Source organism: Primulina eburnea, chromosome 2 (assembly GCF_022965805.1).
Source record: "Primulina eburnea isolate SZY01 chromosome 2, ASM2296580v1, whole genome shotgun sequence".
In the NCBI taxonomy this organism is placed as follows: domain Eukaryota; kingdom Viridiplantae; phylum Streptophyta; class Magnoliopsida; order Lamiales; family Gesneriaceae; genus Primulina; species Primulina eburnea.
This window is the reverse complement of record NC_133102.1, coordinates 47,686,740-47,704,904: the sequence shown is the minus strand read 5'-3', so window position 1 is coordinate 47,704,904 and position 18,165 is coordinate 47,686,740. Positions and strand designations below refer to the sequence as shown.

The 18,165-nt window shown below is 36.3% G+C and overlaps 2 protein-coding genes across 4 annotated transcripts; both read right to left on the bottom strand.

Annotated features, from left to right (window-relative positions):
• Positions 1-647: 647 nt before the first annotated feature.
• LOC140823943 (calmodulin-binding protein 60 B-like) lies at positions 648-3,842 on the bottom strand. Of its 3 annotated transcripts, XM_073185546.1 has the most exons (9): positions 3,247-3,842; positions 3,064-3,139; positions 2,946-2,983; positions 2,657-2,718; positions 2,228-2,548; positions 1,932-2,092; positions 1,646-1,843; positions 1,355-1,520; positions 648-1,009 (listed from the first exon to the last, which is right to left on the bottom strand). In XM_073185546.1, the coding sequence occupies exons 1-9, from the start codon at positions 3,327-3,329 to the stop codon at positions 696-698; spliced, it is 1,419 nt and encodes a 472-aa protein (XP_073041647.1). In that variant the 5' UTR covers positions 3,330-3,842; the 3' UTR covers positions 648-695. The 3 variants fall into 3 exon arrangements, with proteins under 3 accessions (XP_073041647.1, XP_073041645.1, XP_073041646.1); XM_073185544.1 differs by having other exon boundaries at positions 2,228-2,718; XM_073185545.1 differs by having other exon boundaries at positions 1,364-1,520; positions 2,228-2,718.
• Positions 3,843-5,606: 1,764 nt separating this feature from the next.
• On the bottom strand, positions 5,607-15,385 carry LOC140823941 (topless-related protein 3-like). Its single transcript, XM_073185541.1, is given in 26 exon segments — positions 5,607-6,104; positions 6,396-6,571; positions 6,652-6,834; positions 7,010-7,105; positions 7,216-7,344; positions 7,439-7,618; positions 7,736-7,846; positions 7,918-8,070; positions 8,343-8,446; positions 8,520-8,679; positions 8,831-8,863; positions 8,865-9,066; positions 9,203-9,330; positions 10,768-10,860; positions 10,942-11,037; positions 11,116-11,189; positions 11,273-11,342; positions 11,586-11,695; positions 11,832-11,967; positions 12,058-12,173; positions 12,439-12,568; positions 12,702-12,876; positions 13,064-13,222; positions 14,022-14,135; positions 14,245-14,424; positions 15,180-15,385. Coding segments are annotated over 26 exon segments (3,405 nt in total). The 5' UTR covers positions 15,260-15,385; the 3' UTR covers positions 5,607-5,887.
• Between the last annotated feature and the right edge of the window lie 2,780 nt (positions 15,386-18,165).

The window sequence follows — 18,165 nt, the reverse complement described above, 5'->3', positions numbered from 1 at the left end:
GATTCATTGGATTTGAATTTCACAAGATACTGTGTGGCAAAGGAGTTCATTGATTCAGAAAAAATATTTACCACAATTCCAATACCTACTTTTTATATTAAATACTTCATAATTATTCCAAAATATATTACACCTGAATGATACAAACTTTTCAAGATATAACTAAATTTTTACACTTAGTAACATTGAAATTTAGAATAAAAAATGTTACCATTATCACAAAAAATACGTTAGATACTACTTAGAATTTGGAATTTAGAACTTCAACTTATAAAGATTTGGAATCGAGGGGATTTGGAACTCAACAAATACACAGAGATTTATGGATCCAAATATTAACAGACTTTGCACAAACACCACATAATTGATGTGATGCAGAAACCAAGCAGTAGGAAGCTTAACATTTTCCTAGGCAGTTGATTCTTCACTGTCCGTACATGGAAAAAAGACACCCTTTCTTGCATTTTAAGCAAAGGGATCGCGACCAGGTCGAGACAAGCCTATAATACACACTATGTTACAGAATCTTGACTAATTTACACGGAGGATTCAAAAGCCAACCTTGTGTTCTTGTAGATGATGTTCACATTAAGTTGTAGAAGCTTTCCAGTTTTCTAGCAGCTATGTTACGCCTAACCAGTATCCTAACTGCCAGAACCTTGCACCACCTAGTCTTGGGAGTATGAATTCCAGGATCAGAAGATATTGTGCCTGTGTTGTGATTGCCGGAACCTTGCTCCACCTGAAGGTCTACCATCCGCCGGTAGATCTTGATGAAGCAGTTGTGATCCGACATAGTGATCTTCTGAAGCCCATGTATGACCATTTCCCATTAAGAATTCATCAGGGGAATTGTCCACCCAGAAACAGTTTCCCAATGCTAAATTGAACGTCCCTTGGTTCTGGTCTGCCACACTTTCCAAGTAGCTATTATATTGTTCTCCGCCTTTGTAAGGTTGTGAAAATGAAATAGTTCGATGTTTGACTTTCATCTGCGTTTCCAGATAATCTGTGATAAAAATGATATTTCAGTTGCTTCCAAGTTCAAGAGAGATATATGCCAGTCATAGAAGATTAACAAAGGGGTACTTCCTAAAGCTAGTAGATGTCTTGCGACCTTAACGTCAAAAGATTAACAAAGGGAGTTTTCCAAAATGCTAAAGATCAGAGTTTTCATATAATCACGAATTTAAACAGTTTCCATTAATAATATGCAGTAAATCATCATGTTCGTTAACCATTGAACCAGATACTGATGGAATTTTTTCAAGCCGAAGGTATAAATATTGAAAAATGGTTGGGACTAAAAAGTAAATGGAAATTAGCATGTACGAGGAGGGCCATAGTTCATTACCGTGTTCACCTTCAATGTTAGTGTGATCCAAGCTTGGATTGTTAAATGAACTTTCTCCAGCACTTGCCAATAAAATCGAGATAGGGCCAATAATCGATGGGTCGGCTACCAAAACCCAGTCCTCCGAGTTGTCATATGCGTGCTGCTTCAGATGTTCCACCACCTCCTGGCAACACAGAAGGCAAACTAAATCTGTTTCGTTTATCTTTTCCATGGGACATAATTTTAAAGTTAAATTAGCCAGTTTTGTGCTCAAGTTAAAATAAAAAGTTCCAAAAGCAAGAAACCCACCACATGATATACGTCGAGTTTCTCCAAAGAATGGTAATTCTGTCCATCAAAAGTTGCTCCTACGACCTTGTGGACAGAGTTGAACACTAGACTGGTCCCTTGCACAGTACTGAACACGTATAGCTTGTTATCGACTGGACAGGTTAAAGCATGTCCAACGATTGTTGCCCACATCTTATTGGAGATGTTATGCAGCAACTGCACATCAAGCGAGTAGTGTTGGCAAGCATTTACGTATTGTCAGGACAAGAAATTTGTATGTAAACTTCGTATAAGTGTATCTTACACTACGCAAGTATAGCGGGTTTTTGAAGTACAGTCTCAAGAAATCTTTGACAGAGTGTATCTTGCACTCCTCCAATTTTTTATGGGATGGCCCATCTTTAGCAATCTTCTCCAATCGCCAAACTTCATCATCCAAGGATGGCGGGTAAAGTTTCTCATATGCTACAGAACAAATGATTATATCAGCACGTCTTTTTCTACAAGTTAATCTTATCAGAAAATGAATGAACATCCATAAGACATTTATACAAACTATATGACCATTAAAGGAGAAAGAGGTCCAGAAATGACGCTTACACTTGCCACGATGGTCTTTAACCTTGAAGGCATCGCTAATTCCTTCCCTGACCCTTATTCGATCAGACCTGGCATGAAGTTTAGCACCCAATCTAAATTTCCCACTTCTTATCCAGCTTGAATTGTCTGTGAAGAGAATTTCATCGATGTGTCCTACACCCTCCTGCAATTGAACAATCAACTCTCCACTTACCAACGGCCTTTTCCCTTCTCTGTTCTGCACAGTTTTGCGATCAAACTGTTGTCCCATCTCGTCGTGATCATCAGGATTAAATTCACCATCCAGGACTACGAGATCCACTTTGCTTGAAGATATGGAACCTGAAGTTATAATTCTCTGGGAAGTGGGATCATACAAGATCACTTTTACAGGGCTTTTGTCATCAGATAAAATTTTACTCCCTGTGTAAATGGTTCTAGGGATATTACTCTGAAATCGCAACTGCCAAGTCCTGGATACGGAGGATAGTTCTATTTGGTCGTGAGAGGAACTGAAAGAAATAGTTCGAGGATACATTTTTAGAGTGTCATAAAAAAACAAGGTTCATAGAAACCTAAACTACATCTAAATCAACCTGGCAGGTCAGTTAAAAAGACGAGTACAGACATTGATATAGACTCTGTGATCCCATGAAATCAGATGCATAGAAAAATTACACTTGGAGATGAAAAAGCAAGTGATTCCAAAGGTGACAACATAATTTAGTAATATACCAACCTCAGTTTTTCAAACGAACTGTCCACCGCCTCGCGCACCTATCAGGCAGAAACACAACAGATCAAGAATAGAAAGATGCATTGCTAATATGACTTGAGAAACCAATATGAACAAATACCCATGTCTGGATGAGGGGTTCCAATTTGGGTACATATTCTTGCAGCAGCCGCCCAGCAGTCACCTCCCTGAAAATACTGCACAAACCCGATAGAGGAAAAACGCATGAAACAAAGATAATCAATCATACACATCCAATCAATATCAATAAACCAGAAAAACGAACAAGTCCAAGTCCACCCACTTGGAACTTAAGCGCCGGCGTTTATTATCTCCGGCTTCAGAACCTCCCTCACTTCCCTCCCCGAGTAGCCGTTTAATGTTCATCTAAGAGAGGAAGTCACGAGCCGACGAGGTAACTAGTTGAGCGAAAAAAATTATCGCAGCAAACTATCCAAAGCCGGTAACCAAGAAATTGCGCAGTAACTTCTTAAATAGAGAAACTGGTGATAGGGAACAACACAGGAAGTTTCATTTCTTAATTTTAAAAAAAAGACCATAGCTGTCAACTGTAAAACCTTCCAAGGACCCACGAATCTTATGTGGGGGTGTGTAGGATAGAATATTATTTTAGGTGCCGAACCTTGTGTAAAATCCAACTTACTGTGAGCACCACGTAGAAATGACCAAGAGAGGACAAATCAACCGCATGATATTTTACCATTTAGCATGATAACAGAATAAGATGACAAAATCACGTAACACAGAGATTATGAAGAAAACGCAAGCGTGGGACAGAAAGGGACTCGGCGCGTCTTGGTTTAACAAATGGTACTTGCCATTTCCTCTTCCTTGAAAATATGTCAACCTAACTCGTGTACGTGAACATCAAAAGCCAATTTATATGTTTATTTGGAGTTCTTGTGCACCATCAAAATATTCGATAACATAACTGATATTTAGAATTCTATTACATAATGAATAGATCGTATTTAAAATCAAAGAAAGATTGACTAGTTTGTTGTCTGTTATTCGCAACTATTTATTTTATACATGTATCACTGTCATCAGATCGAAAATCAACAAAACGAATATTCAACTCATTTTAGCATGAGGGGCTTGACAAGATTTTTATGGTCATGCAAGAATTGTGACACCCAAGGCCGAAGACAGTGTGTCGATCGTCGGTGTCACGAGGTTGTAATAATGAGCGGATCCTAACTGGCTTCTAGGTGAAAAGAAGCATAGCACGCATCGGAATGAGAGGGGTTCCAAAAGTGTCAGTTGAGTAGTACTTAAAAATTTGATATGTACTACTCATATCAAGAAGGTGTATCTTTATTTCGGAAGCTCTTGACTTGGGGCAATAATATTATATACCCAGTAAACTTGACCGGTCCGATCAAATGATACATTAACTGAGATTAATATTGTACGTAGATAGAACATATGATTTGAATGCTACAACTGATCTTTTTTTCTGGATAGAGGAATTGGCCCGACTTTCCCCTCGTAATCTACAGAAACGGAGAAAAATACCAACCAAAATGCTAATATTGGCAAAAATTCAAGCAACTAGTTCTTTCCTTGAATACTGATTCTAAGAAAAAACCTTTTTTTATTGACTCTATGCTTAGACAAAAAGAGCGACTCGGATGACAAAACATATACAGTATAAGATTGTCATTCATTTGAATAAGATGGGGAAACTGAATATTCATCTCCCAAAATTGACGGTTTTCCCAGCAACATTGTGATAGAGCTCGTTGTTGGGGAAACTGTCAAATTGAAACCAGGATCTTATGAGTTCTTACTTCAGTAATTACAATGGAATGGGTAAAAATAACAACTAAGCCACGGTGATGTAAACCAGAATATCAAAGAACTGAAATGTAGAAATGGTTCTGTAACATGAAGAAAAATGAATTAAAAAGGTTACCTATGGAAGGAAGATGAGGGTGCGATGTTGCCAGGAATTTTGAGGAACGAGCGACCGAAACAAGCGGGAGGCTTTAATAAGAGGTTGAAGTCTGGCTCGTAGTCTTTGCTTTTTAAATCATATCATTTGAATAAAACTGATTCTTCCGAATAAATAAATACTAATTTCAAGTTATTAATTATTAAAGCCGATTCTATGCATACAAATTCTTTATAAAGAAAAAGACGAAATTTAAATCTCAAATGACACCTGGGTGCGTATTGTCCCAATGACTGCAAACTTTCAAGAAAAATAAAGGAAATGAAAATTAATATTCAGAAGCGAAAAAAAAAAAGTGGTGAAGAGGTTGATCAAGCATGTTCAATGATACGAGGATGTTGATGTGATATAATCGTTGCATAGAAATGCCAACTATAATAACTTCATCTCATAGTTATACAAGAATGAAATAATGTTCTACAATTAATGTTAAAATATTAACTTTTTCTTTTATTAAATATATGAACATTAAAATACAAAATAAAATTATAGAATTAAAAAAATTACAATCATGCATAATTAATACATAAAAGTTTACAAAAAAATTACACAAAATAAATATAACTTAAAAATAAAAGTACAAAATATTTCCCAACAACTCCTTTACTTTTTGTTAATTTCTTTTATTATTTATTTTAATTTTATATTAAAAAAATTTTTAAAAAAGAAAAAATATGCAGCGGCACTTCACCGTGAAGAGTCTCTATGCGCGGGTCCCGCATGCAACATCGTGCGGGCAATCCTCACACGACTTCCTCACCCCTTCATTGAAATGAGCGAAAAAGCCCACTACATTGCTAGAGCTTCCTCGCCCATTGCACATGGCCTAAGTACAATAAGAATAAAGCTGTCTAACAATGTCGAACTGTGACTACATATAGAGACATACAAGGATGGGAGATCTAACAATGTACAGAGACAGATAATAATAATAATAATAATGAACAATAAAAAGAAAATAATTATTTCATCTTTGAGCCTGATCGGTTGCTTGGTTGCTAGCAGCAGTTGACGAACCAACCCTACCATTTAGGACTCCATTATCAGCGGGAGGTGAAGCTCCCCACTTGCTATCTGATTCTGAGGGTTCGATCACTTTGACACACCCGTCATTCAAGCCAATGGCGAACTGGTTCGGATCCTGTGGATGTGCTGCGATAACATTAGGCTGTACGGCTTGGCTTCTGAGACAAGAAACAAAATTCAGCTGTGAATCCATGACCTTGATGCATCAAATATAGAGATATGGGACCAAAACTTAGCCACCTTTACAAGTTTCAGAGCCAAAATACACGAGCATTATGTAGCACAATACCGACTAGCTCAATCAGATAAATAAACACTTTACCAGTCCATGCATCTAACCTATGGAATTAAACCTAGTTGGAAATTTTGAGATTGGGTAGAGATATTATATAAGAATGATGATAGCATGCAATGAAAAAAAAATCACAAAGCATGAATTGTGTTCTCACCCATTTAGTACAGTCTGGGACAAATATGCAGAAGGCGCAACACGACATCTTAATCTAAGAGTATCTGCATCGAAAACTCCAATATTTCCGTTGCAAAAGGAAGCATAAACAAGCTGACTGTTGCAGGAGTATGTTGCATACGATATAAGAGAGGAAAGGGCATCTTGTGGAACCCACTGCAAAAGATTGGATTCCTAAGCCACTTGTCAGAAGAAATAGAAGATAGACAAATAACCTGGATGTGTGACAAACCAACCTGGCGTGTACGCTCCATCTTGGAGGCGTCGTATATTGCCAACTGAGTTTCATGGGATACAAGCAAGCGAACTTGGTCTAAATGGAATTGAACCCTAGTGTCACCATTAGGTGCTTTACCAGCAGGAAGTTGTATTGGAACCAATTTTCTCTTCTCCCATGAGTCAATGCTCCAAATGCAAAGCTACAAATAATGCCAATGGTCGAGATGGAACTAGATTTTCTCTCGTATGAAGTGTGATAGAAAAGAAATTTATATATATATATATATATATAACAACAAACGGTTAAGACAGAAGCATAATGCAATTTGTCAGTCCCCTTCCACAGATTTTAGGATGATAGAAGTGAAAACTTACTTGAGCATCAGCACCAGATGACACCAATATGTTGAGGTTGGAAGAAAATGCCAAGCCAGTGATGTGCCTCTGGTGGCCTTTCAGTTTTGATTTCACCTATTGAGTTCACCATTTAATAAAATTAGTTCTAATAAATGTAGAAGATGTTTTACGAGTAAAATATACAAAACCTTTTACGTGATATCAAGAAGGATGACAAAATCTACCTCATCTATCCGGACATTATAAATGTGGATTGTTGAATCTTCCATTCCAATTGCTATGATGTTGTTATCTTGTGGGTGAAAAGCCAAGAAAGTAGATGCTGGTGGCGGTGGCATAAATGTCGTCATCACCTGTCACAGTATAAAATTCTCAACAACAATGCAGCATAGATCCACAGACCCGTATTAAGGTTAAAGAGTGAGCCAACAAAATCAGAAGATTTACCTTAAATGTCATCATGTTGAACAATGAAACTTTTCCACCAGTAGCGGACATGACATAAGAGTCATTCTTTGACAGAGCTATGCATGGAACTGCTTCCTCGAGTTTGACACCCGAGATGTCATTAGTCATAAGAAGACCACTGTTTGGCTGCCAATGCTGTGGAATGACATTGGCAGTGGCCTTGGAACAACAAAACATTTCAGATATAGATTCTGACAAAAACCAAGCAGCAGCAAAAAAATAAAGGAGCAAAGGAAACATTCACAGAAAGCTAAATTTATCAATTTATTCTGCCACCTTTCCACTTGGGTTTTGCTCATTCCGTGCCCACTTCCACAGCTTCTGGATACCATTTGATCCAAGTGCCAACAACCCAACACCAGAATTTGTGTAAAGAAGTTTAGCAACCTAGACAGAAAAGTATAAATCATCATAACAAGAAAAATCAAGCAACAAAATGATTATATAAACCTAAATACCTTGTGAACACAATCGGTACTATCCGGCATAGTTATCACACGGCAATGAACGGGGTCAACAATTTCAGTCAACTGCCAGGGCTTTATCCTATCATTAATATCATCCAAATTTCTAGGCTTTTCAATGCTTCTAGACATGGAATCAACACCATTCTGAAAGAAGAAAGTAAATTTGAAGTTCTAGCTCAAGAGGTTAAAAAATATGATGTGCAATAAATTACAGAAATGTGCTCGAGAGGAAGAGAACTACAATTTATCCTAAATAACTGGAGAAAAATACTACAATATTAATGATCGACAGAGATTCGAAAATATATTTATCACTACCGGCAAGGAAAAAATTTGTAACAAGTCCTTAAGAACTTGATCATACAGTAACTGCTGCAACACCTAAGACTCCCTAGAAGCATGAAAGTTTGACATACAAGGATAGGAGATGGTCTAGCCGGAGAGCTTCTTTCTGCTTTGCAATTTACAGGTGCAACAGACGAACCAGAAACCTGTCCATTAGAACCGACAAATTTGACATCTAATGAGATGGTCAGTCAGAAAAAGGAAAAAAAGAAGAGAAAAGAACAAGGAAAAATGGTAACCTTGATAGCTAGCTGGTTCAATGGCGGGTTTTAATGCTTCAAAAGCTGGACCTTCAACTGATCTTAAGGATCGCATGCCAGCAACACTGGCTAATATCTTGATACCATTGTCAATGGTGGTAACGGCGAGCAGATTTCCTTCCTTGTTAAATCTCAAACGTGGAAGACTCTGCATCAGGATATATTTAACACTAAGTTTTCTGTATAAAGTTTAAAGTTCTCTGTTTAAAGTTTAAAGGAATTGTCGAGATAGTGTGAGATGTTTGACAATATACTTGTTATTTTCAATCTCACATCACAAAATACCACAGACAACTCACCGGCAGACCTCCATCTGCTTCTGTACTGGTTAAGTAAGTTAACGTTGTCCATGTCCCAAAATTTTATTTGGCTATCTTCACCTACAGCAAGGAAGTGATTTTGTGTCGTATCAAATTGCACCACACCAGCTGATTTCTTTCTAAACCCAGTATATGTTCTCTTTATTGCGCCTTCACTTTCGTTCCACTCCACCAGAAAAGAGTCCCCATCTTTGCCTGTTCCACACGAGAATAACCTGAAAGGGGAAATTCAACCATTGGCGCATAGTGTCGAAATGAAAAATCATAGGAACTCTAGAGTACAAAACAAAAGCAATTGAACCAAACAAAGTTAATGCTTAAAACAGCAAACAAGTAGCAACAACATATTACCTGCTACCATCTGCACTATAGAGCATAGTGGTACACCAATGCCCAGGTGCATCATAGTCGACTCTAGATCCCATGTTATCGTAAAGCCAAGCTTTAATTTTCCCATCAATAGCAGTTGAAAAAATAAACTGCAGATAAGAGAGCAGAACGATTGTATAATTTGTATTTGACGTGCTATTTACAAATGCAATTTAGTAATTCAAAAAGGTGCAATAAAGTAATTTTGAGGTGCTACATTATAACATGTGTAAAATCAAGAAGTCCGCCAGAATGGAAAAGTTACAGCAGATCGATTACAGGGAAAATTCTAATCAACAGTTGACGTGATGATGATAAAATATTCCATGAAAACCGACCCATATAAATCCCATGCACATGATACAAATGCATTATAACATGTGTAAAATCAAGAAGTCCGTCAGAATGGAAAAGTTACAGCAGATCGATTACAGGGAAAATTCTAATCAACAATTGACTTGACGATGATAAAGTATTCCATGAAAAGCGACCATATAAATCCCATGCACATGATAAAAATGCTGGTTACAGTAGTACTATGCACCAACCAAGAAAACCAGAGTGCAGGAAATAATTATTTTATTTCGATAAAAATATCACTTGATATAAGCATGATTCTAATTTGATTACTAGTGTCCCATATCTTTTGTGCCCTTTTAATCCATTAAGTATAAGGAGTAACATTATATTTGATCTAAAAGATCGTTTTCATCTTGGCAACAATCCGAAAAGGGTTTTGAGGAGTTGTAAAACTTCATATTTAGCAATGCAATGGAGCCAATTCTGAATAGGAGAGACACAACCAAAAATAGAAAAATCCACAAAAGGAATTCTTGTTTTCAACTTTCCATTCAGTAAATCCTTTAGTTTTTCGATGGAGTTTTTATTTTAATTTTAATGATTATAAAACTCGATTTAATGGAACAACTGACATGTCTTGAAGGAACCACAAGATGTTGAAGCTCACAGGTTTCTTGGACAATGTATGCACCTTTGCTTGAGTAAGTGCTTCAATTATCATCATCCAAATATTTATGTTTGTCTACACTTTAAGCAGAAAGCCATCTATGTTTCTACTTAAGGCCAGTAAATATAATTCCTACTTTTTCGGAAGACCTAATTTAGTTGGGCTCAATTAATCACAAAATCCTGTTGTGAGAATTGAGATATATAAGTTGGGCCTTTCTGAGTTATGTTTTCTACCAAAAGTCCTTGGAAGCCATTGAACTGCATTAGGCACTAAAAGACGAGCAAACTCAGCATCTACTTTCCAGTCAATCTTCGAGTCAACAAGCCATTTAGTAAATTGTCAACAGTTGACTATCACTAGCCCCGTTGTTATGACCATTTTTTTGCCCCTCCAGTGCATCTTAGCAACATACAAGCACATACAGCATGAAGCCAATCTATAGTGGAAGAATCGCGACAAAATTTCAGAAACACAATGTAGTGGTTTTTACTCAGAGAGAACAACGAATGAGACATGACACTATTGATCCACAATCCATGCAAGACAAGAGATAACACCATTTCCTGCTTCAAAATACCTGAATATTCTCTTTCTGGTGAGGACATATAGAATAAACCGGTGCTTCATGCCCTTCGAAGTTAAATAGTTTTCTTCCAGTTAGATCCCATACCTGTTAAGTTACAATCTTCAATTATGATGTACTGGAAGCTGAACTTAGATTTCAAAACAAAGTTGAACTCTGTCAACTTACCTTTATCAGCTTGTCATCTCCACAAGTTACAAAGCAAGGTTGCTTGTTTGGATGAGCAAAAGCAATGTCATTCACGGCTCCAACGTGAGCATCAATCTGAAACAGCAAAATAAAATTTCAATTATTTTATTCGATTCTTCACTACGATGACTAAAAAACACTAGTATTACATACCTCCAGATGCTGGCGTAAATCGTTTGGTCCGGCATAGGCATACAAATGAATTAAATTCTTGGAAAATGCAGCTCCTGCAACATGGAGAAGTATGTATACATTATGAAGAAAATCATTGGCGTGTTCTTAAATAGATTATATGAAAGTCAATTTATACCGCAAAAGGTCCCATCTGGGCTCCAAGTAACGCGGCTCACAGAAAATGGTGCATCTTTCGCAATAGAGGCCTGTTCAAACCTCAGTGTGTAAGAAATTATTAATGGCCACAAAAAGGTGAAAAGTGATGAGGCTAACTATCTCGTGTTATTCAAATTATTTCCAAATATGAACGTGGAAATGAAGTGGAACAACAATTATGTTGTGTTTGATTTGGCTTTAGATCCAATTCAAAAATATGAAAAACATTTTTGGGATTTCGTATCAAATGATAGATGATAGAAGCAACCAGATATAGGTGTGACTATATGAACCTGGAAAGGTAATGTGCAAGACTGTATATCCCAAATCTTGAATGACTTTGAATACAATTTATCCCGCACTCCAGCTTCCCAAAGAGTTATTTCACCATTATTGCAACCCACTGTAATAAAATCATTCATATCAAACCATCAAAAACTGACAAGGGACTATTTACAGTTACACCCAAGTCATTTTGAAAAATGTTGTGGCTTAGACTTGAAAACAAAAAAAAAAACACATTCTCACTTATGTATTACCTAAAAGTAAGGTATTGTGTGAAGGATGAAAGTCCATGCTTGTTACAGCAGATCCTTGATGCAGTGTAAAAGCTACAGTTCTTGGCAAATCATCGAGAGATCCAGATGCCTGTTGACGAACTGTAGGATATGTTACCTAGAGACGTAAAAGAATCGTCAAGATAGGCTTGATGAGGAGGATCTTATTTTCATCAAATTAACCATTTCTCAGAAATGCAAATAGTACCTCCTCAACGGACTGAGTAGACCGCAAACGCTTCATCAATTGGTCATGATCGGGGTTCTGATATTCAACCATGCCAAGCGTGACTGGAGGAGTGATTGGTCGCTTCAAAAGTGAAACTGTTTGAAAAGTCAAGAGGTATAACAAATAGCATGAAAAAGACTCACATTCACACTTACCTTAATTAAATTTACTAAGTTTCTACTTTTTGGCGAGAAGTGATTGGCAAAAAGACTCACATTCACATAATCTCATCCCACCATACAGTTGTTACCCATAAATGAGCAGAATGGGAAAGTAAATCGTGTAAAACCCTTCTCTTTGCCAATCACTTCTCGCCAAAAAGTAGAAACTCCGTAAATTTAATTAAGGTAAAAAATTTACCTTGATTAGGTGGTAATGGTATTGATGATGCTGAAACAACACCTGCTTGCATAGATGAAGACGCAGCTGCATTCGCCATCCAACCAGCTAAAGCATTTGCATTACCAGCTGCCGCTGTAGGTGGGAAGGGCTGCCGGAATAAACATGAGTAAGCATAAAAAAATTTAAAGAGCATCCAAGCGTAGCCATAGTAAATGTTCATGTGGGAAGATAAGAAAAAAGTAATAATAGATAAGCATTGATCATGATTAATATTATTATACCCCGTGTGCTCCAAGTGACGTGTAAACGGCAGGCTTTGCAACTGCTGCTATGGGAAGATTGACGGGAGTCGGTGCAAGAGGCCCATTCGGAGGATTGCATGTGTGGTCCGTAAATAATGTTTTGATGTCTGGATTTGGTCTTGGATTCTTACAAAGCTGGTGTTGCCAGTTCAGACTGCAAGGATGACATGACAAAATTTCACAGTTCATGAGAACAAGGGATCAATGATTCTAAGACACGTGAACAAAGCAACAAAGAGATATGGAGCACAGTGAAAAAAATCAGAAGGCAGGTGGGTAGAAAAATTAAACATGACGACAAGCAATATCATGTCCAATAAAGATTAGAGAACCAACAATACCTTTGATTAATAAGGGTTCTCAATCTAGATGACTTCAAACCGGGGAAAACAAGTTTTTCGCGGAAAAGAGGATTTGCTTCAATCAACTTTTTAAGCTCTATCAACATTATGCTGCGGGCTGTCTTAGTGTCGCCATATTTGGAAAGCTGCTCATTCTCCCTGTCATCAAAGAACATTTATAAGCTTTGACAAACATTCACTTCGCCCAAACTGTTGCAGAACTGAACAGTGAACACATAGTCAGCACACTAAATGCAACTGCGAGTTATGGACACTTTCACAGCAAAAGAGAGCTTTATTTGGGTTGCTGAACAAGAAGACGACCAGATCGCATACTTGAGACTGCACCTTGTGGTTCATCATGGTGCGTAAGATTCTATCTGTCTTGGTGTACTACATATGACAAAGATAAATTGGATATTCAATGAAATTACTCATCACTATGATTCCTAAATCATAAATTCACTCTTAGGCATAGATCGAAAAGAGAGTTCTGCTCCTGGGTTTACAATACATAGTTTCTCCATGATAGATTTACTATCTTTTCTGCCTCAATTTTCTCCTTCCAATGAAAGCCTACGAACTCTTCATCCAATCAAAAAACATCTCGACCTTTTAAATCATGAAAGTGGGAATTTGCATCTTCCATTTTCTATCCAATCAGTGCACGCTGAGGCAAAAATTGTCTAAGAGAGTGAACACCTCTAATGTTGCATATCATTCAAAAAATTAGTTTTCTATAACATTTTTCTGACAAATTTTATCTGTTGCTACAGTCAACAAAACACTCAAAAGGAACACATGGACATATGCCAGTACTCCTTCAACTTTATCAGTGATATGAAAACAAAGTTCGATTTCAAAGAGTTTTTGTGAAACAGCTGAGGAAAAACACCATGCATTGCTTTGGGTTGATATATTGACAAGCCGTGTACCTAGCAAGAGGAACACATGTTACCTGAAATTGCCAAGCGTCAAGAGCTGGGTGATTTCTTTGTATAAATCTTCATTAAATGTTGAGAACACTTTCAGGTCATTAACAAGAATCTCGACTGCCTTGGCTTTGTCCTGCCTGTTGATGACAATTAAATTTATAAAAGAAAAAACAGAGTGCTCGAGTTAAACATTCGTCGTTACAAAGAATATACAGAGATCAACATGTATTTTCTGTTTTTGTGTACCGGTCAAGAGCTTCAAGATACTTCTGTTTTCTAATTTCGAAAAATATCTTCATGGAGTATCTATTGTCATCAACTTTTGTAAAACCAGACAAGTACTTCTCAACTTCTTCCCATTCACCGGCATGTACTTTCTCCTCAAAGTATTTCAAGTTGAAGAAAAATCCAGATTCTTGCTCAAGCCTGTAAAGAAAAATTGAGCAAACAAAACTTTAAGCCAAGGCATCCTCATGCAAGTACATTATCAAATGTTCATCACATTTATTTCAATAAGATTATTTTAGTCAAAAGTCATAAAAAATGGAACAGTTCGATTCGGTCATTCAGCATCAATCAAGAGATTTCCCATGTAGGATGCCACTGAACTCTGTACTCAAATCCGCGTAAATCGGTAATAACCTCTATAACTTCAACAGGATTCGTGTGTTCCACTTTTCCATCTCATACACCAGTTCCACCGAGTATCAAAATTATTCATTAATTCGCAAATTGATCTATATCTCTTTATTTTCTTACCCTCAATTAGGATTTCCATCCGACCTCCAGCAATTCAATCTCGTACATCATTTGAACTGGACTCGACATCACAAAAATGAAATTGACTTTGAAATGGCTAAAAGCAGAACAGACAAGTAACCATAAATCTGAATGACAATTTTCTAAGGCCAGATTTATAGGCAAAAAACGAGCACTAATAAAATCCCTGATGACTAATCATACCATAACAGACTACTGCTCGCAAAAACATTACACAAACCTATCTTCTTATTGGCTTTTGGGCAATCAAATGCCAAAGACTTATAGTTAATCCAAAATCGGAAGCCCGATCCTACATCTGACCCACAGAAAAACTCAACAAATATGGCAAAATAAGCAGAGGTAAGTTAATCAAAAGGAAAAACTAGAGACAAACTCGGAAAGCACGTTAGCGTAGACACCTGTGAACAGACTCCTTAAATTTCTCCTCCTCGAGGAACTGAAGTATGAGAAAAACCAATTCTCTGCTTAGCGACGACATTTTCCAAACAAAACGGCAGATCTAATCCCGACGAAGCCAGATGTTTTGTCTAGTTCTTTCTAGGGTTTCAGGACAGAAAAGGAAGAAAAGCTGCAGAGAGAGAATAGAATGCATATATAGAGATAAAGTATAATTTGAGGTGTTTGGCAGGAGCCTATTCATCTTCATTCTCTTATCGCTGATACGTACAACTACTTATCTAATAAGCAAGTGATTTTCTCTTTCTTCCCACTTAGATTTCAAAACATTAGTTTCAATGTTATTATTATATTATATACACCAACAGACTTTTGTTCATAATGTATGTATCCACTCAACACAAAATGTATGTGTTAAGTAGTTAAATCATGATCACTCATTTAACTATAACGTATAGATGAATGACTATGATTTATCACTCAACACACGTGCCATGTTTTGAATGGGTGAATTACAAACCATATGAGTAGCATCTACTAAACCCTAAAATAGTCATGTTGTGTACACAAAAGGTGTGTTTGGTTAATGTGATTAAATAATAATAGATGAATAATCACATACTTATCTAATATTTGGTTAAAATTTTAAGATGTATTAATAATCATTTTGACCCGATTTAAAACCTAATTTTATGATTAATTATTTGATTATTAATTACTTTTAAAAAAGTAAATAATAAGTGGATCGACACACATACACGATTTTTTTATTTTTTTTAAAAAAAACTAAATTAACGTATATTTAAATAAATTCAAGATTTTGTTTTAAAAGAAAAAATAGTACAACCTCAAAACTTTTGTGTAGGAAAATTCCAGAATTTATATATTTCAACTATTATTATTATTATTTTATTAATCATGTTACTAATAATAATAAAATAAAAAATAAGTTGACGAATATACATATATATTTTTTTTTCTCGAAAACTAAACCGACACATTTCAAATCTATTTCTTGAGTGTATATCTTATATTTTACTATTAAGATATGTGTCCAAATTCAATAAATAATAAAAATATAAAAAATAACATAAAATAAAAAAACAGTGTGACTTGTTGGAACCTGCCTTGTGTTGCACATGGCAGCTTGGACTCAGCAACCGTGGAGGATCTTGCAAAATATATTGCATCGTCCATCATTGATGATGTTTTACTTTAATTTTGTAAAATTTCATCTTCTATTTTATTTTTAAAAAGAAAAACTTATAGGGAAGCGCAAGCTTGCAATTTAATATTATTACCTTTGTGATCAACCTAATTCACAATATATTGAACCATTTGATCGTCTCGATCATAAAACTGTGGAACACAAATGTAGTCATTAAAATATTTGAATAGGATGCAGACTAATGTTGAATAAATAATGATGACTAAGTCTTCTATTTATATCCGTGTGACCACCGACTATACCTATTGTTTTAATAAACGACGATAATAGAAATAACTATATGGGTCCTACTCACTTCCCGATTTGACAGAGCTAAATCACGATATGGTCAGTAGTTGATGGGAACTACGACTGATTGGCAGAGAATGGAATTGAGAGAATGGAATTGAATGGCTAATTTTGTTTATTTCAGTTATTTCAATCTTTTCATCTAATCTAATCTAACTTAGAAGTACAAGTTCACTTTTTTGGATAAAAGAAAATGGAAATATTAAATCTTGATTTGTTATATCTGGCGCAGACTGAAAAGATATAATGCATCTATCAAGATGTAAAATTTATACTTTCAAGAAATTCGCTCGATTCTGGTAATAATATAGCATGCACAGAAAGTCTGCCAAGAAAAGAAGAAGAGCGAAAATGTAGAAGTATATCATTCTCAATCAAATCTCCAGTTTCGATAATCACAACGAACCTTGGCCAGCTGACGCCATGTAGTCATTTCAGACCTGAGATTTGTTGACACAATACGAGTCATTCTGATTTTGGATAAAAGATAGTATCCTATTCGGAGAAACAAACCTTGAACGGTAATTAGGAGACTGGCATGCTGCTATTTAGCTTAGCTTAGCTTAGCTGCATCCGACACATTACCAAATCATGTCTATAGTCAATCATTAAGCAAGAGGCTATGAAGAGAGGAAAATCAACATCATAGCCTAGGGAACCCGAATATCACCTTTCACTATAGAACAACACTCGGAGGCTGGAAACCACAACATTCCTCATGATTTACTCAACAAACAAACAAACAAAATATCAATCAACTTTACATGTTCAGGGTGCATGTTGCTAGAATATTCTAACATATACTCTTTGTGTAACAAACCAAGTTACTTTGAGAACAAAAATTCAGCTTTCTTGTGCTCCAAAATCTATGCATTTGTCATGTATTTTATTTCCAACTACTTAATTAGAACCGAGTAGGTTCTTATTTGGTATCAATATAAAGAGGTGGGAAATCCAATTAAGCAATACAAGGAATATAAGTACTGGAGATCATATCAATTTCAAACATCATGTTTAAGCTGAATCAATATCAGTATAGCTATTGCGCATGTACCTGCAGTCTGAATAGAGACATTCATCGTCGAATTGCAATGAGGGCTTCTCGAGCAGAATTTCCTCATCAGAGCCCTGAAACTGAAGCCAAAAAAGGTCTTCTTGATAGCGTTGGAATTGAATTTTGGTGGGTGTGAAGTCTTACAATCGAGGAGCCACAGAATAGGGAAACGTTTGAAGACTTCGGGAGCAAAAGAATCGATCGAGCTTCTATTTAAGCTGTGGGTTGCCGCCATAGCCAAGAAAACTTGATGTGTTGGATGGAACAAAAATACAGGGAGTGGAGCTTGGATATATATATATATATAGATAGGTGATGCATGCCTTTTTATGAAACTCCATCTGAATTTCATGATAAATATAAATCCCACCATATAAGATTTTGATAGAACAACTACCTACTTACTTGATCATCGTCC